This window comes from Peromyscus californicus, unplaced genomic scaffold (assembly GCF_007827085.1).
Source record: "Peromyscus californicus insignis strain IS unplaced genomic scaffold, ASM782708v3 Scaffold_3__1_contigs__length_106647218, whole genome shotgun sequence".
In the NCBI taxonomy this organism is placed as follows: Eukaryota; Metazoa; Chordata; class Mammalia; order Rodentia; family Cricetidae; genus Peromyscus; species Peromyscus californicus.
In genome coordinates this window covers 27,525,980-27,545,812 of record NW_026294551.1, presented here as the reverse complement: position 1 = coordinate 27,545,812, position 19,833 = coordinate 27,525,980, and the positions used below count along the sequence as shown (strand labels likewise).

At 45.8% G+C, this 19,833-nt stretch overlaps 1 protein-coding gene across 2 annotated transcripts in view; it reads left to right on the top strand.

Annotated features, from left to right (window-relative positions):
- The first annotated feature begins 19,344 nt into the window (after window positions 1–19,344).
- Window positions 19,345–19,833, top strand: part of Fam117a (family with sequence similarity 117 member A) — a 62,133-nt gene continuing 61,644 nt past the window's right edge. Inside the window, exon 1 of one of the 2 annotated variants that reach the window (XM_052759862.1) lies at window positions 19,345–19,575. In XM_052759862.1, the coding sequence (XP_052615822.1) occupies window positions 19,380–19,575 (196 nt within the window). In that variant the 5' untranslated portion in view covers window positions 19,345–19,379. The remainder of the gene's footprint in view (window positions 19,576–19,833) is intronic. The other variant, XM_052759864.1, reaches the window with a different exon arrangement.

The window sequence follows — 19,833 nt, the reverse complement described above, 5'->3', positions numbered from 1 at the left end:
AGGTGGAATATTTCATCTGGAAAGTTTAGGAGAAAATTCATAAGAGGTGAATGAAAAATGGAATTTAATAGGATGACACAGAAAATGGGGACTTTCCATGCAAAGAGTTCGGCATGTCCAGAAGTAGAGGTGTGGAGCAAGCATGGCGTCTGGGGTGACTTACTTGGCAAGCAGGAGTGAAATGATTGCCACAATGGTGCCGGGAACCGGTTCATGCGGAGTCTTCTGTGCCGTGATAGGAGACTGGATCGGAGGTGGTGGGCTGGTCCTGAACTACTTCAGCAGAGCAATCCCATGATCAGACTTGCACCTTAGAGATTTATTTCTGGCAGCCTTTAGGGGAATGATCAGAGTGGCAGGGAAACCCGAAGTAGATTAGTTCAACTGCTGCTGCAGTCTCCTTAGCCAAAGGTCAGAGTAGCCGAAGTGGACAGGGAGAGTGGGGCAATCGTGTGTGTCTTATATTGTTTTCACTTGTATCTGTGTCTTGTCTCCTCACTTAACGTTTCTGAGGGCCCTAAAACGTTCCTCGGTTACCAAGAAAGAGTAATATTAGGTGATGAGGAAGGACAGAGTGTAGGGAAAAGGACACATGAGTCATGAAAGAGGATATAAGGCTAGTTTTTCCCCTTGGTTTCAATTCTGTCATAGTTTTTCTTTTTTTCTTTTCTAGTGAATAAGTGAATAAAGGTGTATCTGATAGTCAAGGTGTAAAGTTTTGAGCCCGGTTCCAGTGCTTGAGAATAGCCATTCTAGCTGTGGAAGATCACTGAGCTTAGGGTAGAGTTCGAGACTCAGCAAGTGTTTGAGCAGCTCCCTTAATCTAGCTGTGTGATGTTTTATTTGTGAGTTCATTACAATAAAGTGATTTTATTAAAAGAAACTCAAAGAGTTAAAACAAATAGTCCTTTGCCAGTAAAATGATAGGTGCCATAGTTCAAATACAAGTGTGATTGCTCATTGCCTGCTTCAGAAGCCTGAGGGTTCCTGAAAGCTGGGACCTTTGGCTTGTCACAGTCTCCAGCTTCCCTCTTGCTGCTTGCCATCTAAAGGACTCAGCAGTGACCGGAGTAGTACCAAATTAAATGCTCCTGACGCCAGTGCCAGGTGATGACGAGCTAGGAAAGACTTGCAAAGAACCCGCCATCGTCCTCTTTTCTCTGACCAGGTGTGATTCCTGGCAGGATGAGGGAGAAGACATTCCCTCTGTTCAGGTACTCTCTCTTGTAAAGTGAGAGACGCCTGCCTGGACCTTTTCAAGACAATGCTACTGTAACTAGACCCATCTCATCTCTAACTTCCAGCCAAAAGTGTTGATCTATCCTCTATCCCTTTAGGAGACTCTCAGAGATTGCTGATGTCACCATAATTCATGTTAAAATCTTTCTTCTTTACATCTGCCTTAAGAATAGAGTCAGAGCCGGGTGGTGGTGGCACACACCTTTAGTCCCAACACTTGGGAGGCAGAGGCAGGCAGATCTCTGTGATTTCGAGGCTAGCCTGGGCTACAGAGTGAGTTTCAGGAAAGGCGCAAAGCTACACAGAGAAACCCTGTCTCAAAAAACAACAACAAAGAATAGAGTCAGTCTGGCCTGGTGGAGTACACTTCTAATGGCAGCAACCTCAAAGCAGAGGCAAGTTCAGATCACTGCAAATTCAAGGCCAGCCTGATCTACTTAGTGAGTTCTAGGTTTGCCAGAGTTACATAGCAAGACACAGCTGAAAGGGGTGGTGGTGGTGGGTGGTGGTAGCTAGCTGTAGTAGCTCACATACCTCTAATACCAACACTGGGAGGCAGATGCAGGCAGCTGGAGGCCAGCCTTGTCTACACAAAGAGTTACAGGTCATCAAGAGCTACATACACAGATTCTGTCTTAACAACAACAAAAAAAGAGTCGGGGTGGACCTTTCTTTCTTTCCCCTGCTGGATATGGCCTGGAGCTTCTCTTAATGTTCCGGCCACTGGTTAAGGTGGTTCTTGTGTCGTCCCTAGTCCCCACCCTCAGCCCACCCTGGGGGAAGTTATTGGGTAGATCTCAGCAGGCGCCAGCTCAGCTTCCCGCCTCTGCAGCTGGGGTTATAAATAACCACCAAAGCTAAACAGTCAAATAGCCACATTTTGAAAATTGCTAAAAAAAATCATTACGCTGCTTTGGTAGCAGTTCTTCTCTCCTGACCTTCACCCCCCTTTTCTTCCACTTCATTTATCTCCCCTCCCTGATCCAAACCCTCCAGGGAAGTCTATCTGAGCGCAAAGCTGTCTTATGATGAAGACATCCTTTTCCATATTTGACGGGGCCAGGGCCCTCCAGGGCTGTAGTTATAGTTACATGATGTTGTTATGGCAGCAGAAGCCTCAGGGCAACATATGTTCCTCAGTGTAATTGGGTTTTCTCTAACAGACTGTCTCTCCTTGGGTTCTCTGTGCCCAAATTCACTTATCAAGAAGACCAGGGAATTGTCATTATGGATGGCCCTTCATTTTTTTAGATTCCAAGAAAACCAAATTCCTTTTAATACTTCAAGGTGGAGTGCACATAGTAAGCATGGATTGAGACTTTCAGATGGCAGGCATTTTCATTTATTCATCAATCAGATATTTAGCATATGATAGATGGTAGGTATTGAGCTGGGAGCTGAGTGAACACAGCAAATAAGTCATCAACTTGGGCCAACTGCTTGCAGGAGGGGGCTGTGGAGCATGACTTTCACCTGCCTGCGGTCCCCCCTGCCTTTAAAAAATTATTAACCCAGACAAGCCGATAAGGAAAGTGAGACTTTCTGAAATTTACTGCTACTTTAAAGCTACACACACACACACACACACACACACACACACACACACACACACACACACACGATTTTATGTATATGAATACTTTGCTTACATGTATGTGCACCATGTTTCATGCCTGGTGCTCTCGGAGGTCAGAAGAAGGTATTGGATCTTTGGAACTGAAGTTACAGATGATTGTAAGCCACCATGTAGATACAAGGAATTGAACCCAGATCCTCTGGGCGAGCAGCCAGTGAGTGCTCTTAACCACTGAGCCATCTCTCCAGCCCTCTTTTTTTTTTTTTTATTTTTTTATTTTTCAAGACAGGGTTTCTCTGTGTAGCTTTGCACCTTTCCTGGAACTCACTCTGTAGCCCAGTCTGGCCTCGAACTCACAAAGATCCACCTGCCTCTGCCTCCTGAGTGCTTTGATTAAAGGCGTGTGCCACCACCGCCTGGCCTCTCCAGCCCTCTTAATGGGGCATGATTGATGTGGGAGGGCCCAACCCAAAGTGAGTGATGTCACCCATGGGCAGGTAGTCCTAGGCTGTGTGGAAAAGGTGGCTGCGGGAGCGCTGCTTCAATTCCTGCTTTTGGCTTCCCTAGAACTGTAACCTGGAAGCCAGATGAACCTTTTCCATTCCCAAATTGCATTTGGTCCTGGAGTTTACCACAGCCACAAGGAAGCAAACTAGAACATTCATCATTGTCTATGTATCTCTGTGGTTTTCCTAACTGAAGCTACAACTACCATGTGACATTGCACTACGGTTCTGATGTATGATGTGTTCTCCTTTCCCTAGTATTCAGGGTCTTGTATATCAGAACATTGCAGTGTCTGCATGTACCTATGGCTCCCTCCTGCTTTTATGTCTCCCTCAAATGTGTTCTTTTTGCCGGGCGGTGGTGGCGCATGCCTTTAATCCCAGCACTCGGGAGGCAGAGCCAGGCGGATCTCTGTGAGTTCGAGGCCAGCCTGGTCTACCAAGTGAGTCCCAGGAAAGGCGCAAAGCTACACAGAGAAACCCTGTCTCGAAAAACCAAAAAAAAAAAAAATGTGTTCTTTTTTTCTTCCCTCAAAGAGTTGTGCATAGTCACTAGTGTAAGAATGCCAATCAAGATAGTTCCAGAATTAAAATTTTAAACTATAGCTCAAATAATGTTTGGGTTTTTTTGTTTGTTTGTTTAATGAGGTAGGGCCTCATGTAGCCCAGGCTGATCTCAAACTCATCCATTTCCCAAGTGATGGAATTACCGGCATAGGCCACCACACCTCTTTTTATACTGTACTAGGAATTGAACCCAGCACTTTGTGCATGTTAGGCAAGCACTCTCTACCAACTGAGCCACATTCCTAGTCCCTCATACTTTTGATTTTGTTTTTTAGGAGGATGGTGCTCTAGTTGTATGTGTGTGTGTGTGTGTGTGTGTGTGTGTGTGTGTGTGTGTGTGTTTCATTTCTGTAAAATTCTGTTCATTTCCAACTTCTCTAATGGACTCTTGATTTTTAAGTCTGAATGAGATTGGGGGTGGAGTGGCCTTTATCTAAGTAACATTCAATTACAGAGGAATTGTTATTAAGAAGACGGAATATTTGCTTCATAATTCTTTCTCTAGTATTATCTGCTTTCTCCTCTTTGGCTTCCCAGTCACACCATTGGTGAACTCTGTCAAGTGCACACGATAATGACGAAGAGCGAAACTGAACAGAATGCGTACATAAAGTGCATGAAAGCAGGGAGTCAGGTTATATCTTACCCCACATAGTATTGAGGGTTCACCTTAAACGCTCTGATCATATCTCAGTGATGAAGTGTTTGCCTGGCAGTTGTGAGGTGCTATCCTTAGGACAGAAAGGAAAAAAAAAAGCTATTCTCTTCTACCCATTGTAAAACCATGAGAATGTTTCTGTTGACAGCATTTTCTTGGTAACCCGAAAGAACCTTAAAAACAAAGTTTTCTCAAGCCAGTCAACCTCAAGGAGATTTAAAAAAAAAAAAAAAAAAGACTGGATGGGCATGGTGGCACAGGCCTTTAATCCCAGTGCTTGGGAGGCAGAGGCAGGTGGATCTCTGTGAATTGGAGGCCAGCCTGGTCTACCGAGTGAGTTCCAGGACAGCCAGAGCTGTATTGAGAGACCCCATCTCAGTAAACATAAATTCATTAATTAAAAATAGAAAAACAAGACTTTGCCTTCTCCTATTTTTAAACTATGAGTCTTTTTATTTGTGGAAATAAACTTTCCCAGAAAAGAGGACTAGGAATGGATCTGCCCGAGTCATTTACATGTGTTTACCCAAACTTCCTCTGACTAACTGTACCTAAATGAGAATCAACCGGCCAGCAGGGGAGTTGCGGGCCACCACTAGAAAAAGTATTTTCAGTACTTAGCACAAACTAGCCTAGGGGTCAGACCTACAGCTTTAGATTGTTCTGCCCTTTTTAAGCTTTATTTTAAGGTGTTGTTTTGTTCCTCTCTTCTTCTTTTCTTATTTTTTAAAAAATTCATGTATGTGAGTGTTGTGTGAGTGTGTGTCTGTGTGAGTATATGTCACTTATTTGTGGGTACAGGCAGAGACCGGAAGAGGGCATCACATCTTAAAACTGGAGTTTTAAGCAAGTTCTGAACTGCTCAACGTGGGTGCTGAAAACTGAACTGAGGTCCTGCCAAAGGGTGGCAAGCGTTCTTAACAGCGGAACCAGCTCTCCAGCCTGATCTTTCAGCTTTGTACCAACCAGCTGGCTCCAGTCCAATCTCAGAAGTATATGTGGTTCTGGGAATTGGACCCAGGACCTCACAAATGTTAGGCAAGTACCCTACTACTGAGCAATATATATCCTTGGCCCTATTTATTTATTTATTTATTTATTTATTTATTTATTTATTTTTGCATTTTTTTGAGACAAGGTCTTACTAAATTGCCATGGCAGCCTTGAATTCACTCTGTAGCTCCAGCTGGCCTTTGAACTTGCCCTCCTGCCTGTGAGTGGCTGAGATTATAGGCCTATATCACCAGGTCTACTATGATGATATACTTATTACTCTGGAAATGAAGATGAGTGGGCATCTGGTCATTTTATTACCTGCCCAGCCTTGCCAGCAGATGGCACTGCACCAAGCCACATTCTCCGGAGATGAGTCTAGATGAAAGGAAGGAAGTGCTTCCAAAAGGCCAAGTCTGACCATTATGACCCTCCCATGGCTTCCATAGCACCTCTGGGAATGCTTTAGGATATGTGTATATCCACACTTCCCAACAGAACTGTGGCCTGAGAGCCTCAGAACAAGACTCAAGGAGCTGGGCAGAGTCAGACTGCTTCTCCAGATACCTTCCCCAGTTTGGGTGGGGGAGCAGAGCTGCTGTAGGAGGCAGGACAGGTGGAGCATTTCAGTGGGGGTGGGAAGGCATGTATGATAGAGTTATCTGGGAACAAGGACTATAGTCTTGGGGCTGTTCCAAACGTCACTGTGGAGCTGATACCTCAGGCAAAGCACTCCACCCACCTTCTGCCCTGCCCTTCTGTCCACATTGACAGAGGCTGACCCAGTAGTGTGGGGGACATCTTCTGCCACCCAGGCATAACCACACTGTGCCAGGACACTGGGAAAGAGAGTTCTTCGAAGTTCAAACCATCATTATTGCTCCTAAGGGAGGAAAGAGGAGAGCAATAACCTGAGAAAAGGAGCCCCTTGTACAAACCTTCATCCCATGTGCCTTCCCACAGTGGGAGAGGCCTGCAGCGTCCTCATGGTCAGGCCTCTGGCTGACTTTCCATGTCCTTCACATACAGCCCTCTGGCCATGCTCTGTGCTACAGCATCATGGGCCTTCCTGCAGTTCTTGAGGGATGCTGCTTCCCTTTCTCACAGGACCTTTGTATGTGCTCTTTACTTCGCCTGGAACATTCTTCCCCGGACTCTGCTTCATCTATGTCCACTAATCTTTCAGATCTCAGCTCAAATGTCATTTCCTCAAGAGAACCTTCTCTAAGTCTTCTAGACTATCCCACAATACCACTTTTACACTGATAGCAGCACCCTGTACTTTCTTCATAACATTTGTCTCAGTTTGTAGTTACATATTTATCTGTGTGATGTTTGGGGTCTTTAACCGTCTGTTCCCCAAACACATACCCAGATGGTGGCTTCCGTGAGGGCAGTGTCTATTCTATTCACTTAATAGAATGCATGAACCCAGCAGGCATTCAATAACTACTGGGTCTATAAGTGGATAAAGGAAGTTAATTAACTTAGCAGTGTACACATTCATATAGTATTTGCATTTAAAGGATAGAGCCTAATTCTGGTTATCCTGTCTGCGAAGGAAGACCTATTAGAGTACAGAGAAAGCCATCCAAATTGATCAAAGTGAAGGTTACCATATGAGGCCAAAGTAAAAGAGTGCAAGAAGGGAGCGGTGGTTCAGCTGTTAAGTGCATCTGATACTCTTGTGGGGGACCCAGGCTTTGGTCCTAGCACCTACCTACATTGGGCATCTCATAATGGCCTGTAATTCCAGTTCCGTAGGATCTAGCACCCTTTCTAGCCTCTGTGGGCACCTGCACAAATGTTGTGCACACAAACTCATGCACACATATACACATACCCTATGAATAAGAGTTTTAGAAAAGATTGCAGGAAGATGGAGACTGAGTTTGTAATCCATGCGTATGAAATATAAAGGGATAGATGCAGGTTTGCTTACTAAATTCCAAAGGTCATTGGGAAATATTTTGAAAACCAGGGTTCAGACTCCCTCCAAAGGTGACCATGTATTATTCATCTATATGTCCCCCAGCTTTGCATAATATCTGATACATAGTAGGAGCTCAAGAAATGTGTATTGAACTTTTTGTTGTTGTTGTTGTTGAAAAGAGATAGACTTTGCTCTAGAATAAGGTAGTATGTAATTATTCACTTGGGAAACCCTGGGGGCCAAAAGAGACAAGTATGAATAGGGTCAAGAAGAGTTCCTTTACATGTATAGACAATAGCTACACAATGGGCCGTTTCAGGGACATTAGGGCTATTCAAGACCCATCCCTTGACCTTTTGAGATCATCCTTATGAAGGGCAATTACCATGCAGCACTCACAAAATGCATCTTCTTTCCACCAGCAGGAACCAAATCCTGAACTACATAAATCACCCTACCCTGGGCGCTCATGTGAGCTCCTTCCCAGCCTGGACACTTTGGGTACAGGCCCTGTTGAGCCTTTGGGTATCTGCTGCTCTGTTTCCCGCCACAGAAGGGGAAATCCCAGAAGGTGGTGTCCTTCAGTTAGAAGTAAAAATGGCTGCATCTCTCTGGGCAACCAGTGCCTGGGCCTGGTATTCCTGAGTCCACAGCAGGGATGCCGTTAGCCTTGCTCCCAAGAGCCATGCAACCAGCATCCCTGGCATTTAGCCTACCGTCCCTGGCACTTAACCCCATGGCCCCATAAGAGGGGACATTTCAGATAGATTTTCTTGGAGCCATGGAGGGTTCAAAAGAATTCTTTCATGCTAAAAAAAAAAAACAAAAAAAACCTACAAAACTAGCATTACTGAGCGGCTCACTTCGCTTATTTCAAGGTTAAGGATTTGCATAGACGTCCACTAGTCTTATTCCAACCAGTTCCACTGGTCTTATTCAACGCAGAGCCAGAGTCTTGGGCCCCAGGAAAAGTGAAGCTATACCCTGTCCCAAAGTTGGCCTGGTCACAGACATCAAGAAGATGAGTACCTTGACTCTTGTCAGTGGGGTGCTGAAGCTTCCTAGAAACTAGTCTGGGGTCCTCTCTGCTTTCCCACCTAGGCCCTTCTAGGAGCTCATAAATCACTGTGTTTTAAGTACTGTCTAGAGGGCCCTACTCTACAAGCCCCACTTGGAGGCTTCCTGCCAGGCCGAGGCTGAACACTAGGCAGGAAGCAAAGAGAGAGGCAGCACACAGGGGTACCCTTCACTTATCAACCGGGTGGTGGCCAGTCCCTGTGCCTGGCAGCATTTTGGCAGGCTGGGCAGGCGTCGCAGCCAGGGTTTTCTGGCCCTGGAGTAAGCACAGTCCAATCAGGCGTGAGTTCCCCTTACTTTGCTGTCCAAGATCGGGAGACAGAATGAAGGGGCAGATCCTTTTTTCTCTTTGGATTTATAGTGGTTTCAGAATTAAAACACACTTCCATCCCTGAATAGGTTCTTTTTGTTTAGTTTTTTTGAGACAGGGTTTCTCTGTGTAGCTCTGGCTGTCCTGGAACTCACTGTGTAGACCAGGCTGGCCTCGAACTCAGAGATCCACCTGCCTCTGGATAGATTCTTCTCTTCACTCTTGCTGTTTCCGTCCAAGCCTTTCCCTAGGCTTCCTCTATCAGTTTCTCTTTTGACCCTACAATGAGCTCTCTCATTTGTCCTGGCGCACTACCTATGCGTCTTACAGAGTTCTGGCAGGCCTTAAAGAGTAGCACCACCCTACCCCCTCCCTTGGTCTTTTTCTGGTTTCTCGTTAGTGTAAACCCCAACCCCCATTCTTCTCTCCTTTTCCAAGATAGGAAACTCAGAGAAAAACGGATTTGACCCTAACCTAGCCACCAAAGCACACATGGCAAGATTTTAGTGGAGAAATTAAACTCCTATGCCGGGGGCAGTTAGATTTTATCAGACTCACCTCCATAATTTCTAAGTAGCATAAACAAAATCAGAGTTTCAGAGTTTAGGTGTGTGGGAGACAGAGGGAGTTGTACTATGTCGAGACTAGTGTGGCCTCTATGGCCTAGTATTGACCCTTACCTCTGGGTCAGGAGTACACATGTGGGTCTGGTGCCTCTGTCCCAGTACACTGCCTCCTTGAGTAGTGACTGTGCAGCATCTTTGAAAGCTGGTGGAGCTGTCACTTTGTGTGTCCCTTCGTATGGTATGTCTCCTAACTTCTCTGAGTTGAGGGTAACCGTGTCCGCTACATAGAGTAATCGTGAAGACGGCAGGATAATTATATGTGATAATGTGCAAGATGCCTACTGTCTTCTGTTCTGTGTGGTAGGGGCACATAGCCCATGACATTATGGTTACATTGCGTCTAGAGCCCCGATGTTAATGCCCCTATAGGTAAAGGGGCTCCCTGAGCTTTCACAGATGCCCTCACTGATTCAGGAAGCCCAGGATTTCTAATGTGTTTGGGAAATTTCAGAATTGGGTGTTTAGAGCCGTGAAATCAACAAGAGTTGGTATTTGTACTCTGACTCAACATTCTAGGCCAACTCAGGAGGCCAGAGAATTGGACAGAACATTTGGGTGGGACCTCCAGGAAAGGTGCCAGCGTGTGTGATATTATCAAAGTGGCATGGGAAAAGCAAGGCTAAGCTGCTTCCTCCCCAAACAGAATACAAGCTACTCCGTAAGCTGTGAGGCTTTTGCCAAAGGTGAATGGAAACAGGTCCTCTTGGAGACCACTGGTGGAATAGACAATCTAAGACCTTCTGTATATAGCAGGAGAAACCACCTGCTTAAACAACATTGTTCTAAGTGCCACCAAGTAACCTTAGTAGGAGGAGTCGTAACCCAGCACATTGGGATTTTTCATTAGTTAGAGACTTGGCTGTCAAGGCCATTTAGTTGCGCCAGTGCCGTTTTGTGGAATAAATGTGTTAGGTACAGGAAATCCACAGGAAAAGCCAGGAATAGGCACGGAATTCAGCCCAATCTCAAGAGTTGGCTGGGATGTAAGCAGGCTTTATTCCTTCAGTCAGAACAGATTTACCAAGATGCTAATGAAACAGTGTCAAAGGTCCCTTCTGAGACTCTCCACCTAACTCTATATTTATAGCTTTAAAAAAAATTTTTTTTTCTAAGAGGAACACCAAAATGATTCTTTAAAAAAAGATCTGGGCTGGGCAGTGGTGGCGCACGCCTTTAATCCCAGCACTCAGGAGGCAGGGGCAGGCGGATCTCTGTGAGTTCGAGGCCAGCCTGGTCTACAGAGCAAGTTCCAGGACAGCCAGGTCTACACAGAGAAACCCTGTCTTGGAAAAAACAAACAAAACCACAAGACCTGGGATTGGGACTGGGGAGATGGCTCTGTGGGTGAGAATGCTGACTGGGGACCTGAGTTCAAATCCCCAGCACCCATGTAAAAAGCTGGGCATAGCTGGGTGCCTGTTACTCAAGCACTTGTAAGGGCGTGGAGACAGGAGGATCACTGAGGCTTGTTGTCTGTCAGCCTAGCTTCAGGTTCGTTAAGAAGGGAATGAGGGCTGGGCGGCAGTGGTGCACCCCTTTAATCCCAGCACTCCGGAGGCAGAGGCAGGCAGGGCTCTGTCAGTTCGAGGCCAGCCTGGTCTACAGAGTGAGTTCCAGGACAGGCTACACAGAAAAGCCCTGTCTCGAACCCCCCCCCCCCCCCCAAAAAAAAAAGGAATGAGTTAGAAAGTGATAGAGCAGGACACCTGGCAACTTTCTGTGGACCCTAAAAATGCATGGGGCACACACATCCACAAACACCCATGTGCATAACACACACACACACACACACACACACACACACACACACACACACGTACGTACGTACATGCGGACGCTTTTTCTTTTTCTTTAAGGCCTGGCACTGTCACTTAGTGGTACAGTACTTACCTAGCACACACAAAAGAAAAAGGAGGAGGAGCAGAAGAGGAGCGAAAGTCAACAATAACATTAGGCCTCACAAAGCCTGGAGCCTTCCCTGCTTTTGGTCCGTATGGCTTTTAGCTTCCATTCAGCAGTGACCAGAAGTGTTAGAGAAACAGATACTTAACTGACGCCACCTCAGCCCTGCTGGGGCAGTGGCTTGCACTCATTGCTGATGAGATGGCAGAGGTCCCATTACTCAGAGTTGGAGAGAAAGGACAAACACACACACACTTTCACTTGGGAGAAACAATAAAGGTGCCTAGAAGCTAGTAGGAAATGAACTAGCAGGCTTGGTTCTGAAGCCCCTTAGTCCCGAGAGGATAGTTAGTATCCGACAAGGTCAGCCGGGGGACATGTGGAGACTGTCAACTGGAGAAGGAAGTGGAAACCAACGGTGATGAAGAAGATGGAGTCACAGGACAGGGGAAAGGCTCATTGATCAAGCCTCAAAAGATAAAGCTGACAGAGCTATATGAGTTTGAGGCCAGCCTGGTCTACATCATAAGTTCCAGGACAGCCAAGGCTACATAGTGAGATCCTGTCTCAAAAATACAGAGTGAGTTCCAGGACAGCCAGGGCTGTTACACAGAGAAACCCTGTCTTGAAAAACTAATCAATCAATCAATCAATCAATCAATCAAATAAAGCAAGGTCTCATTGTGTAGCCCTGCCTAGCCTACAACTTGCTGTGTAGACCAGGGTGGTCTCAAAGTCACAGGGATCGGCCTGCCTCCCCCTCTCAAGTGCTGGGATTAAAGGTGTGCGCCACACTACTAACGACTAACGCCTATGGAGAAAATAACTTTGGTTCTGAAAGCAGGCTCTGGAGCCTAAGCTCCGGGTATGAAGGGTCAGAGTAAAGACCAGCTTGCAAACCACTCCTCCCTGGGTTACATTCACAGTGTCCTTGATAGGATTTGGCGAATGGTGTGAGAGAACTGCCTGTGAAATCAGATGGAGGATTCGAAAGGACTGGAGCGTCTTCCCCAGGGGCAGTTACATTTTTGAGGCAGACATAAAGGATATAAAAGAGAACAGTGGTGGAGCAGAGAGAACTCTACAGTGGGAGTGAAGCAAGTGTGTCATTTGGTTTATACACAGTCCCCTGAGAGGGTACTGAACTAACATGACCTCCCCAGAGACTTTCACCCTGGAGGCAGGACTTAGGTGTGGGGTGCAAACGGCTTCCTCCAAGACGCCATGATGGACCTATAATGGTTTTCGTTTGTTTGGTTGGTTTGGTTTTCTGCGCAGCGTTGGCTGCCCTGGGTGACAGCCTGTTTTGTCCTGGCTAGACTAGGCTGGCCTTGAACTCATAGAGATCCACCTGCTTCTGTCTCCCAAGTGCTGAGATTAAAGGCACGAACCACCACACCCAGCTTTCAAGTGTATTTATAAGAAGGATTGTTTTTATTTATGTGTATTTGAGGATATGCATGTGATTGTGGGTGCCCACCGAGGCCAGAAGAAGGCATCAAATTCCCTGGAGTTGGAGTCACAGGAGCTTGTGAGTCACGTGATGTGGGTGCTGGGAACTGAATTCAGATCCTCTGTAAGAAGAATAAATTCTCCTACTGCTGAGCAATCTCTTCAGCCCCCCTAAAGTGTATTTTTATTTATTTAGGCACACGTGGGGGAAGGGCGTAAGCAAGCACATCATGCCTATGGAGGTCTAAGAACAACATGCAGAACTGATTCTCTTCTTCTACCATGTGGATTCCAAGAATCGAACTTAGGTTTTTAAGCTTGGCCACAAGCATCTTTATCCTGAGCCATATTACCTGCCCTAATGTGTGTTTTAATTTCTTTTGCTCTGAATCACCATCTGCCTGCTGGTCACAGCGCCAGGCTGTGAGGTAATGAGTAGGACAACCCTGTTTCAAGCTGAGCATGGTGGGGCTTGGGAGGTGAAGGCAAGAGGATCAGGAATTCAAGAGCAGCCCCCACTGTATAATGATTTGGAAGGCGCCCTGGGCTATATGAGACCCCAGCTTAAAAACAAAAAGCAAGGCAATGGAACTGTGGTTTGGTGGTTAAGAGTGATTACTGTTCTTGCAGAGAACACAGGCTCAGCACTCACATGGTGGATCACAACTGTCTCCAACTCTAGTGCCAGTGGATCCAACACCCTTTTCTGGTCTCCAAGGGCACCAGACACTCACGTGGTGCACATACTTACATGCATTAAAAACTTTTATACACATAAAACAAAAGCAAGATAACTTTAGTTTTCTTAGGAAGCTTATCTATTTTCTTTTTCTTTCTCTCCTTTTGTTCCCCCAAGATAGGGTTTCTCTATATAGTCCTGGAACTCACTCTGTAGACCAGACTGGCCTTGAACTCATAGAGATCCGCCTGCCTCTGTCTCCTGAGTGCTGAGATTAAAGGTGTGCACCACCACTGCCCAGCTGCACATTTTTTTTTTTTTGGTTGTGCTTATCTATTTTCAAAAAACGAGAAATGCTGGAGCTGGAGAGATGCTCCGAAGTTAAAAGCACTTGCTACTCTTCCAGATGACCCCAGTTGGGTTCCTAGCACCCATATCATGTGAGTGGTTGACACCCTCCCGTAATCCCAGCTTTGGGGAATCTGATGCCTTTTAGGCTCTGCTGGAACCTGCACACACACACACACACACACACACACACACACACACACACACACACACACATACACACACAGAGTAAATTATTAGAGAGAGACAGAGAGGGGCCATCCTAGTTATTCTGTGTTTCAAACTTCAGGTTTTGTATCTCTCAAAGTGACCTAACAATGCCAAGAGGAACTTGCAGTTGTACCTGAAGGGAGTACACTTTTAAAAGGTGAGCCTGATCCAGGCATGGTCTTTAATCCCAGCACTCGGGAGGCAGAGGCAGGCGGATCTCTGTGAGTTCGAGGCCAGCCTAGTCTACAGAGAGAGTTCTAGGACAGGCACCAAAACTACACAGAGGAAACCCTGTCTCAAAAAAAAAAAAAAAAAAATCCAACCAAACAACAACAACAAAAACCAAACAAACAAATGATTGTGTTTAACAAGTAAAGTAGATTCTTACTGAGTGCAAAATGAGGGTTAGGGGGAGGGAAGGAGAGGGAAAAGGGAAAAAGGACTAACAAAGAAGACAGAATGTATGGGCCACAGCAAGGGACAAAAATGTGTCAGAGAGACTATAGAAGGTCAAAATCCAGGCCAGCTGGTTATTGTGGGAGTAAGGGAAGGGATACAGGGAGAGAGAAGCTACCAGAATGGGAAAAGTTGCTAAGGGATAGGACCCCCCCCCCCCTTCTGTTCCCATAACCTCATTCATTCCCTTAACCCTGCTTTCCAGTTCCTCTCAGGCTGTTCTGCTCCTTTAGCCCTGACCCCATTTCCTCAGGATTTAGTTCCCTGAGGAGCTGGGCCTGACATTTCAGACAGAGGCTGAGGAAAGGAGGTAGGTCAGAAAGAGACACTATGTGTCTGCGTCATCTTATATTCTGCCTGATTATTTTAGAACCATGGGGCCAAAGACGTTTACCAGGAAGTTCAGAGCTGGTCCCCGAGGGAAGAAAGGCTATTAGGACTTCTCTACTCTCTGCTGAACAATTAATTGCACCTGGTTGTCATATTTTGGAAGGTAGAAATGCTGTATTTGTGGCATAAATGGATGCCCAGCGCAGAACTCCAACCTTCAGAATTGTGAAGTTCTCCTTGGCTGTGACAACTGTATCCTTTTTTGATCCAGTGGCCACTAGAGTAAAGCCTCCCTGCTGAGTCTGACCTGTCAATTTTCCCAGAGCCTTTTTATCCTAGGCAATCCCTCAGGGTCTTTTAAAGCCGCAGAGCCTTACAGCATCTGCTTGAGGAAAGGCTATCTTGAATCATGCCTGCAGGAAAAATAATTCCAGTTTGTTGAGTTCTTACCTGCAGCAGCTGTGGACATCCCAAGAGCAATCTGAGATCAAGGGTCTTCTGGACCCGTAAACACCAGGTGTGGCAGCACACATCTTCAATCCCAGCCCTTGGGAGGCAAAGGCAGGCAGATCTCTATGAGGCCAGCCTGCTCTGTACAGAGTTTCAAGCCAGCCAGGATTCTATAGTGAGACTGTCTCAAAAACAAATAAAAACCTTAAACAATTTAGTTTGCAATAAGTGAAGGACTATTGATACATTTGCTGTATGCAATCCTCCACTTTTGATGTTTTTAAGTACCTGATTCTGGCCAAAGTTGTTGTTCTTCTTTTTTTTTCTTTTTGTAATTGAGTCTTATATATCTTAGAATCGCCAAGGATGATCCTAAACTGTTAATCTTCCTTCCTGATCCTCTGTGCAAGGCTTACAGGCATGTTTGTATAACCATGCTCAGTTCGATGTGGTACTGGGGATGGAACTCAGGGAGATAAGCATTTTACTGACTGAGCTACATCTCATCCAAAGTCTCTGAAAGCAGAAACCAGGTCATGACCTCCAATTGGAATAGTATCTGGCCCATACCATTCCTGTGTATAGGCTTCAAAGCCTGCTGAGCTGTGAACCTCAAGCTAGGAACCACATCTTTGTGTGTGTGTGTGTGTGTGTGTGTGTGTGTGTGTGTGTGTGTGTGTGTGTGTGTGTGTGTCCCTGACATGCTTGTGGAGGTACAGAGGACAACTGTGGAAGTCAGTTCTCTCCTTCCATTATGTGGGCTCCAGGGATCAAACTCAGGTTGTCAGACTTGATGGTATTTGCTGAGTCATCTCTTAGGAACCCCATCTTGAACAGTTTTGCTATTCCATGAGCTCAGAGTGTGACACATAGTAATCATTTCAACAAATCTGTGAAGAAGGAATTGTTGGCAATGATGTTAATAAGGATGACAATGAAAACAGTAACAAGCAAGAAGGCGCCTTGTAATGGGAAGCATCTCTCTCCCCTTAGCATCTCACAGCCCCTTCGGAGCCCTGACCACGGGCGGACTCTCATTAGTAGAAGCAGACAAGGGCCAACCTTATCCTGCCCTCGTGCCCGTGCTAGGGGAAGCTATCAGGTGTAAAGAAGTGAGCCAGAGACAGCTGTTTGGGCATGATACCTAATAGAGGACGAGAGTTAGAGTCATTGCCTGCCTTCTATGCCTTGAGCTAGGGTCAACTGCAGCGTCTTTTGCCAGCAACTTATCAAGAAAGACCATAGCTTTCTGTACTCATTAGATCCAGCTCTTCATTTGTGCCACGTTTAGTAACTCTTTTTCTACCATCCAGGTCCTCAATTCTGGTATCTTGGCTTTGGAAAAGTGTTTACATCTTGTTTCTTTGAGCTAACTTCTTTCTCCAAGGCAAAATTACATCTATAAAATAATGTGTTGATTTATTCTTATGACAAGTCTGTAAGGTTGATGGATCAGGGGTGATTCTTGCACAGAGAGAGGAAGCCACTTGCCTAATGTGTTTCAGAATCCCTCAGTCCAAGGCTTTTATCATTAACACACACTTAAAATACTCATCCGATAAAAACCACTCATCATGGCCTGAGACTATCTAAGGATCTATATACATGCAAGGAGTCTTAAAATAGTATACATTATCAGACAAATATTCAAGAGACCACACAGTTCACCCTTTTCCTCTCAGGCAGTTCCAGTGGTCAGGAAGTTGAGTGTTAGTTGGGAAAGTATTTGAAGCTGGAGTCAAAAACCTAGACTGTAAGTTCTGTGTCTGCCAAAAGATCTTTGGCAAGTAGTCCAGCCGCTGTGACCTAACTAACCTCTTGTAGAGTGAAGACAATCATATTTGCATTTTCTACATTCCATGTCTATTGTGAGAATTAAATAAAGTGATGATGTGAAAGCTGTAAAATACTAGACGGATGTCAGCACACTAGCCAGATATATATCGTTGGAGAAAAAGTTCATGAAAAAGTTTTATAACCATAGAGATCAAGTGAGGCTCAGCTCTGTGGTCAGCCTGCAAAATAACCATGATCATGATGCTTCTTTCCAAAGACTCAGTACAGAGAGTGTAATAGCAACCTCACAGTTGCAGCCATGAACCCTAAATGAAGTAATGTGCACAGTACTTGATATGTATCTGGCATGGAGAAAGGAATTCATTGAATATTAGATGCTATTTGGTGTTGACTTTATTAGTGAGGGTGTGAGGCATGGTTGTGGAATAAGACTTGATAGAGGGTTGAGATAGGAGTCAAAAGGACCCTTTGTGCCTCAGTTTCTCTTCTTGTACCATGTAAGAATTTATGTTTTTCCCTTTTCAGATAGTCATGAGGATTTTTTTTTAAGTGTATGAAATGTTGAACTAATTGAAATTGAGAATAAAAGCTGCTCTTTTCACCCCTCCCCCATGTCAGAAATCAAACCTAGGGCTTTGAGTACGCCAGGCAAGTGCTGTTCCACTGACCTCCATTCTGAAAGTTTGTCCTCCTTGTGGAAAAGGAGTAGTTTTCTTCAATTGTAAAGAATCTGTATGTCAGACCTTGGAGCAAATTCTTCAAACATGAAAGTAGTGTCTTTGTAAGAAAATCTTCCTACAGAGTGTTCTATTGTCTCCATTTGTTCTGCATTCATAGGCTGATTTTAATATCCAACCAACTCTTGAATTCCCATTTTGAGTATTATCTGCTTTCAGTATTTAATCCCACAGTGACCCTCATAGCACACTCCCAGTTTACTTCCTCGCCTCTGATTAGTAAGTGTGGCTCCAGGGGAATGCCTTTCTTTTAATACTAAACTCAGCAAAGACTGAAATAGAAAGAAAAATCGGTAGCAAGGTCAAAATTAGAATTCATAACTAAATATAAATCTAGAGGGAATTATCCAATTACTTGGATGGTCTCTTCTCACAGACAACTCAGGGTTGATTGACTTTGTGTCTTCCATATATAGAGCAAAATGCCAAGGGTAATCTATTGTTCTTTTGAGAAGCAAAAAGTTTTAATAGTATCTTAATGCTTTTTCCTCGCTCCTGCAAATGCCTTCATATATATATATATATATATATGATACATCATATACATATATGATATCATATAACTTTCACAACTGCAAGTATTCTCTTTGGGGACCATCCGGTCTTACTTTCATTTGTAGGTCAGAGAGCACTGGACTGGGAAGACCAAAATTTCCTAATGGAGTCACTATCAAACTTGGGCAGATTTATCAGTCACTTTGTTTTACTAGGTAGACTTACAATGGATGGCTCTGAAGGGAAATTCCCAGCTCCCTTTTAAAGTCTCAAGTTAATTTACAGGCTGACAGCTGTTTTTATTGAGATTGGACCAGCCTCAGGAAGGGACCTGGAAACTTAAAAGACAAATGTGAGTGTCACATGAGGCAAAGTAGCCACTAAATGTACGAATTTAATGCAAAGCTCATGCAAATGATAGGCAAACCTTGTATAAATATATAGACTCTCAGTTTGGAGTTTGCCAACAGCAATGAAATCTCATGAGAATTGAAAACATTTTAGGTTAAACTAAATGTAATGCCTTTTGAAGTTAGGTTTTCTCAGTCCCTCTAGGACTGCTTAGAGTTTGACACTACCCCATATAAAGATTTCATTAGTGTTTGATTCCAACCCACATCCAGCCCCGCCCCCTGCACAGCCTGACATCACGTGGCATATATTTGCATACTACCTGGGACTGGGTGTGACGATCCTCCTCTTTGAGCCTTCTCATTGGCGGTGCCGGAGAACCAGCCCTTTACCAGAAGGACCAATCGGCAGCCTTAAGGACGTTAAAAAAAAGAAAAAAAGAAAAAAAAGAAAAGCAGGAGGGTGGGGTCTTGTGTTGATGGCTGAGCACATGGACCAATCATCCTCGGAATAGGAAGAGCCCCGCCGAAGATTGGTTGAGGGGAGGTACTGAAACTCTATAGGCCAATTGAAACTCTGGACCGAGGGGGCCGGTCCCGCCCGTAGGGCAGATAAGTAGCGGCCGCGGGGGTTGGGGGCTGTGTGGGGCTCGTCTTGGGGCAGAGGCAGCAGGTACCCGGGTGGGCCATGTCCGGGGCCGCAGCGGGCAGCAGAGGCGGAGGTTCCTGGGGACCCGGGCGCGGAGGGGCGGGAGGTCTTCGGCGGGGATGCTCTCCACCGGCGCCCGCTGGCTCCCCCCGGGCCGGGCTGCAGCCACTCAGGGCTACGGTCCCCTTCCAGCTGCAGCAGCCGCACCAGCGCCGGGACGGGGGTGGCCGCGCAGGTGAGCCGGGTCTGGAGCGGGTGCTGGGGCGAGGGGCTGGAGAGTACTGGGAGAAGTATGAGGAGGAAGTGGATGGGCGGTGAGGGAAGAGAAAAGGGGGGCGCGCAGAGGTCCGAGGCCGGAGGGAGCGAAAGCGAGCAGCTGCGAACGTGGGGTGCAACTCCGGGAAGGAGGGGGCCGGGAGTCCGAGCTGGGAGGGGAGGGGAGGGACCTGGCAGATGGAAACTAGCTTTGGGGGGCGTAACCGAAAAGTGGCCC